Here is a 7,191-nt window from a genome sequence, read left to right on the forward strand (position 1 = left end):
CTGCAGAGTCCGTCCCCGCTTGCCCTTGGGGCTGAACCCCCTGCAAGGGGCTCTGGGCAGGAGGAGAGCCTAGGCCTGGGCCAGCCCTCGGCCTGCCTTCAGCCAGGGCCTAGAGCAGGTCTGCGGTGGACGAGGCCACAGCCCTGCAGGTCCCCTGTGCTCCAGCAGCACGGGGTAGTCAGGAGGAGGGCAGGGCAGGGCAGGGTTTTAGAGGAGGAGCAGCCAGGGGCATCCTGACTCTGCCGGCTCACTGCTCAGGGCCTCCGGGCCCTGAGACCCTCCTGCCCGGCCCGCCCCGAGCAGCCTGGCTTCCCCTCCATCCCAGGCATCAGTCCCACCCTGTTCCCTCCACCCCTGGACAGCTGTGCACAGCCCTGCTCCCTCCTTCTTTGGTACTGGCTGTTCCCTCAGCCTGGCAGGAGGTGCCCCCAGATGCCAGCCCTTCCCTTCTCCCTTCCTTCTCCCCTGCACCCTCCCGCACCCACGATGCCATCACTGACTTCCTGCTGTCAGACTGTCCTGGGCTGTCCTCACAAGCTGCCACACTGGGTGACTGATGTCACCAGAAGTTTATTCTCACAGTTCCCGAAGCTGGAAGGCCACATCGAGGTGTGGGCAGGATGTGCCCTCTTGGGGCTCGGGGCTCCCCTGGTCCAGGCCAGGTGGCCCCAGCGCTCCTTGGACATGTTCTCCACTGTGCTCTTTCCCGTGGTGCTCTCACGAGGACCCTGGTCACTGGACTGAAGCCCCAGCCCCGATGGCCCCAGCTGGGCCCCACTGTGACCCCAATCTCACGGCTGCTGCAAACACCCCGTGCAGAGAAGTTCCCGTTCAAAGGTCCCAGGAGCAGGCCCATCCTCACTGAGGGCAGGCTCCACCCTGTACCTGCTATGCTCCCCCACAGCGTCCTCCCTCCATTGCATCCTTCACTTTTCCACTTATTGATCATGTGCCTTTTCTCTCTCCTCAGTGGTATGTGCCCCACCTGCACCCTGGGGCTGTGAATGTGTCTGCTTTGTTCATTTCTGTACATCAAGTGCCAGGTTTAGCATCTGTCTCATTGTAGAGCTTCAGTGAACACATGCATGAGTGAATGAATGTGTGAATGAATGGATGATCAGATGAATGAACGAATGGATGATGAATGAACGAATGGACAAGTGAACCAGTCAGTCAGGATTGGAGAAGGGCAAGGGCAGAGGAGACAGAGGGGTTCCTCGGGAGCTCCCCATTTTCCGGTGACTGGTCCCTGACGGGTCCAGAGTGGCCATCCCTGGGCAGGGTCACAGGAGACCTGGCTGTCCAGCCACCGGGCAGTGCCTGGCTTGTCCAGAGATGCTGAGGGCTAGAGGGACATGGGGGTCTGGCCCAATCCAAGGATGATGGGGTTCTTGGCAAAAGCACTTTCTGTGCTTAGAGAAACTCGGACTCGGCTCAAGCCAACACAGAGCCGGCCGAAGGTTGAGGCCCACGCGGAGCAGAGACCTACAGGTCCAGGCGATGACTCGGCTCATGGCCAAAGCAGAGCTGGCCGAATGCTGAGGCCCACGCGGCAGAGACCTGCAGGTCCAGGCATTGACGACAGTAGGCGACAGCTCCTCGGGCGGGGAAGGCTCGAGGCCGAGCTGAGCTGAGCAGGCGACCCGGAGAGGCTGGCCTGGCGTGCGGTGCCCGAGGCCAGGTGGAGCCAGGGAGAAGAGGTCCAGCTGCCCCGCCTCAGCCTCAGGCCCACCAGCAATGTGTCTCCTCCCGCGTCCGCCCCTAGGCTGCACTCGCATGGTCACAGGCGGCAGGTCCAGTCAACCAGATCCTGGGTTCAGTCTCCCCGCTGCTAAAACACATGCCATGTGCGGGTGTCCTAAACAGTGGGAATCCACCGCCTCGTGGTGTGGATCCCGGGAGAATTCCAGAATCCATTTGTCAGGAGCGGCGCATTCTCCCCGAAGTCCGGGGCATTCTGGGCTGGCGGCCAGAGAGGCTGGCCCTTCGCCTTCCTTAGAGGCACTGACAATGCACATGGGGACCCCTGGCTTCTCTCTCTGTCTGACCTTCCCTCTGCCTGTAAGGGACCCCATGTCTGTGCTAAAGCCCACCTGGTCCGAGGGGCCACATCCTAACTGAAGGAACATCTCGAGCTCTTATTTACACGAGGTCCACACCCCCCAAGCAGACCAAGACCAAGGCCGTGTCCACCGTGGGACACAGCTCAGTCCACCAGCCTCTGACTCCAAACCCCACCAGAATTCTGGCCCCCCATGAAGTCCCATTTCTCCCCTCGCCTCCGTGCAGCCCCCCCGACCCGGACCTTCATCCCACCTTGATGTGGACAGACCCCCTCCTGGTTCACGCCGGCTCCCTTGCCCAGACCTGCATCAGCAGGATTGAACTAGCCCATCTGCCTCCCGCCATGGGCTCTCCCTCAGCGCTTTCTCCTCAAGGCTCTCTGTGGTCCACTTGGTACCCCAACCCCAAATCCAGAAGTTCTCCTCGTTTCCTTCCTTGCCGCACCCTAACCCCGAGCTCTGGTTTAAACACCCAGATCTTTCCTGAATTAGCTGTGTCCCCTCCACCCCAGACCCCCTCACCCTTGTGAATAGGGAAGCTTTTCTCTCACCCGAGTAGTGCCCCTTGCCTCCTCCACACTGGCCCTCCTTCTAACTGGGTCTCTAGTCCGTCTCTCACCCACCTGGTCTGAGGCATGGACCTGGGCACACCTCCTCCCACCCCCCACTGACTCCTGTGGGGCTTGTGGTCCAGCTCCCTGACCCCACTAATGCCTTGTCCCCTCACCACCAGGCGCCAACTGCTCAGAGCATCTCTGTCCTTCCAGGCACTGTGCTGCCGCTGGCCTTGGAGCATCTGCGAGGCTGGAGTGGACTGGAGCAGCCTTCCTCTGTCCCCTCTCTAACCTGACTCACTCCTCTTTGATTTGTAGGGTGTGAGTCATCCCGGTGGCCTTGGGACCCACCCACCACCCTCAGCGGGGCCAGCACCCTGTCCCCTGTTCCCAAGATACGGTCCCTGGTGCACTCTGCACTGAGCCACCCCACCCCAGTTTGCCATCTTCTTTTCAGTGCCAAACTCTCCCCAATTTGTTCCTCTCAGAGTGGCTTTGGGTCTCCTTTGTCTTTCTAACCCCAGCACTGACTTCAGACCTGACCAGAGCGATGGGGTTTTAGCTTCCTGATGCTATCACAAGTACTGTACAATGGGTGTCTTTAAAAAGGGAATTTATGTAATCAAGGATTTGAGGCTAGGGGAAATCCAAAATCAAGGCATAAGCAAGGCAGTGCTTTCTTCCCGAAGTCCCTGGCACTTTGCACCTGGCTGCCCGACGTCCTTGGCCCTGCGGTTTTCTGACAATGCCCAAGGCGGCCTCTCTCTCCTCTGGGATGCACTGACTGCCAGCTTTGGGCTGCTCCTTGAGCCTTTCTGTCCCTCCATCGCCTTCCCTCCAAGCCTTCGGGAGCAGGATTCAGTCCCACCCTGATTCACCTGGACCACACCTTCACGGAAGGAACCTCATTGCAAGGTCCTCAAAGGTTCACACCCATGGGAGTGGAGAACGTCTGCAAAGTGGTTTCCAGAAGCAGAGCTCCAAGTGCCCACACCTGCCAGCAGGTAGATCAGTCAGTAATGAGACACTTGGCGAATGTGTGAGCAAATGGCCCCTGTGGAAGGGCAGAGTCTGTGCAGCCCCTCCCCTGACCATCTGAGCACATCACTGTAGGTCAGGCCCACTGCTGCTGGAAGGCTGAGGGTTCGGCCACTGCCCCACATTGTGAGGAGCCCATTACTTTATCTGTTGTCCAATAGTGACATCAAATGATAAAGGGGCTGTGCTTCTTTCATCTGGATCCCCAGGGAGGGCAGAAGCACTGGGGACCCGTGGATGGAGTGGACTGGGGCTGGTCCTCAGTCGGGCAGTCAGAAAAGCCCCTCCAGCTTCCCCATGTGTCCAGATGCTATCCTGAGCATCAGGCGCCTGCTCGGCTTTTAACCCCTGCTCCTCATTGTCTGAGCCGTGAGTGTTGAGCCAGGAGCCCAGCTGAGCCATCAGGGAGATGTGTCACTCTAAGGGTCTGAACCCCGGGTGGCCCCCACCCTGAGGTCCTGACACCCGGGGCTTGGGGCAGGTCTACGTCCTGGGCAGTCCTGTGTGCCCACCTCCATAGAACCCTTGTTCTCCAGACATGAGCCCTGCCTTCTGGACCCTCGGGCAGGGCTCCCAGGGAATCCAGTGGGTGAGACATGGGCACGATTGCCCCCAGCAACTAGGCATGTTAATTCCCCCCACAGCGTCTGGGGTGAGAACGGAGTTTAAGACAAAAACGGAGCAGCTGGTGTCCAGCCCAGGACCATGAAGGGAGAATGTGGGTGCAGCGTTTACTGCATGGAATCCACCAGATACAATGCCCTGAGATGCTTTGATTTGAGGATTTCAGAGCTCATTTCCACCAATATGTCAGTACCATAAAATACTGCCATTTATTTAGCACTTTAAAATGGCTATGCTTTGCTGTTTGCTGAAATCTGCAGGGAATTTTTAAGGTGAGGAAATTTTAATAAACTAGGCCATATCCTGCTTTTCTTACATATAAACTGAAGAGAGCATTTTATTACAACACCAGGGATATCCATCTCTGTGAGCTAAAGGAAGAAAAACTTTTCCCCGTATAAAGTCCTCCAATGGTCCAGGAATTGCCATAATGGCCCACTCACTGCATCCTCCCAGGTGATGTCCTAGAAGGGTTGATTGCTGAGCCTGGCACCTACAGAGGAGCTCGCTCTAAGCCCAAAGCCTTTTTCAAGGCATCCTTAAATTCTTTGTTCCTCAGGCAGTAGATTAAGGGGTTCAGGATGGGGGTGAGGACAGTGTACAAAACAGAGATGAGCTTGTTAGAGCTGTGGGAATCGATGGCCTGGGGCCGGACATACATGAAGATCAGGGCCGTGTAGAAGATGGTGACCACCGTGAGGTGGGATACGCAGGTGGAGAAGGCTCTCCAGCGGCCGGTGGCAGAGGGGATGTGCAGGACGGCCAGCACGATGTGTGCGTAGGACAGCACCGTGGCCACGAGGGGGAAAACCAGAATGATGAAGCCCAGGATGAAATCCACCAGTTCCGCAGTTGAGAAGTCTGTGCAGGCCAGCTTGAGGATGGGGGAGATGTCACAGAAGAAGTGGTTCAGGATGTTGGAGCCACAGAACTTGGCACTGGAGATAAAGTAGACCTTGACCACAGAGATGGTGAAGCCACTTGCAAAGGAGAAGCCCACAAGCTGGACACAGAGGCCAGTGGACATGATGACAGCATAGCGCAGGGGGTGGCAGATGGCCACGTAGCGGTCGTAGGCCATGGAAGCCAAGAGCACACACTCAGTGCACACCAGGGAGCTAAAGAAGTAGAGCTGAGTCATGCATCCTACAAAGGAGATGCGTTTCCGCTGCAGGAGGAGCCCGTCCAGCATCTTGGGGAGGATGTCACATACGTACCAGATCTCCAAGGATGACATGATGCCCAGGAAGTAGTACATGGGCCGATGGAGGGCGTGGCTGGTCCAGATGGTCAGGATGATGGCCAGGTTCTCCACCAGGACAAAGAGGTACATGAGCAGGAAGAGGAGGAAGAGCACGTACTGCAGCCTGGGGGCCGTGGGGAAGCCCACCAGGATGAAGGCGCTGACCTTGGTGACATTCTCTCCCCTCATTCTTTGCTCCTCGGAGACGCAGTTCGGCAAAACACGATCGTGTAGATGTGAAGGGCCGAAGGGCAATTGGGGAGGCAAGAGGTCGTTGCTGACCTAGCTTCTGCTTTGTCCTTTCTTGTAACGATCATGACCCGCCTCTCTGGGGCAGCAGAGCAGAGGCCTTAGCATAAGATTTTGCTGGTCTCGGTCTCCTCCGGGCAGCAGGACAGGCTAAGGTTGGATTTCTGGAGGACCTGTAGCACCCCCCAAGGAGACTACATGCTCTTGAAACTGTGATTTTCCTAAAATCTGGAATTCACTAAGGAATCAAAAAATAATAAAGTAAGAACACAGCTCTTTTTTTTTAACTTTTTTCTTTTAATGTTGTGATAGTTACATATTAAATCATCATTTTCATGTGATCTAAAGTATTCAGTTACATATGAGCATTCCGATTTCCTTCTTGCAAAACTCCATATTAGGTAATAGCTGCACACACACTAATGCAATAGCATTCCTCTGCTGTATACATTAAATCATTTAAAAGAAATGAGCATTTTAAGAATTATATAGAAATGTACCCTGTAAGTATTATTGAAATGTGTTATTGTTAGCTCTACTGTTTTAAAATACCTTCAACAAATAAAATTAACAAATAAAATTAACAAATACCCTTCAACATATTCAAGTTTGCAAGTCAAGCCTCAAGAAAATCAAATTTAAAAAAATTTTTCTAGAACACTGCGAAGAGCATATATACATTTTCCTCATGATCTTAAGAGTCTTCACATTTTTGAGAACTCGCTAAGTTCCAGTATAAGTTTCTTTACATGTCATCTTCATCTCCCCAGAAAGCGCTGCTGGATCCTTCTCTAGTGAAGGCACACAGTCTTACGTGGGAACACCGGGTCTGCACAGGTCACGCCACGCCGGCTTCTAGCAGAGAGCATGCAGACACCTAGATTAATCCAGTGTGTGGGCTCTTGTCCCTGAACCGCACTGTCAGCTACACGTGTGCCTCATGAACCCAGCCGGGTTCAGGGCCCCTACAGCTAATGGAGCCTTTGATTCCTGAAATGACACAAAGATCAAGAAAAAGTCCACGTGTGCTCTAGTGTGCAAGAAAGCAGTAGCTGCATTCTCCAACCTGGACTAAAAAACAAAAAAGGAAAACCCGTTCACTTAGTGGCAGATTAGCAGGGATGCTCCTCATGAAGGGGCAGGACTGCCTGAGGCCGAGCGGCTCTCAGCTGAATTTGGAGTTAACGGGCAGCTGCGGATTAGAAACTAGGGTTCCTGCTGAGCTGGCCGCTTCCAAATCTCATCTGTTTAACTGAAGCGTCTTCGCATCCTTCAGTCGCTCCTCCTCAGCCCTGTCGTTCTAAAACTCGCTGAGTCCATCTGCTTCTTGAGCAGGACACCCTGTCTTGTAGCTAAGACTGGCTACAAACACCTTTAAAACAAGAAGGGCCCCAAACCGGGTGTGGCGGCCTTAGGCTCA

The 7,191-nt window shown here is 54.9% G+C and overlaps 1 protein-coding gene across 1 annotated transcript; it reads right to left on the reverse strand.

Moving 5' to 3' along the window:
* Positions 1-4,772: 4,772 nt before the first annotated feature.
* LOC143676667 (olfactory receptor 6B3-like) lies at positions 4,773-5,711 on the reverse strand. Its single transcript, XM_077152087.1, has one exon. It carries the CDS (start codon positions 5,709-5,711, stop codon positions 4,773-4,775), a length of 939 nt encoding a protein of 312 aa, XP_077008202.1.
* Between the last annotated feature and the right edge of the window lie 1,480 nt (positions 5,712-7,191).

Source organism: Tamandua tetradactyla, chromosome 3 (genome assembly GCF_023851605.1).
Source record: "Tamandua tetradactyla isolate mTamTet1 chromosome 3, mTamTet1.pri, whole genome shotgun sequence".
Taxonomy (NCBI): Eukaryota; Metazoa; Chordata; class Mammalia; order Pilosa; family Myrmecophagidae; genus Tamandua; species Tamandua tetradactyla.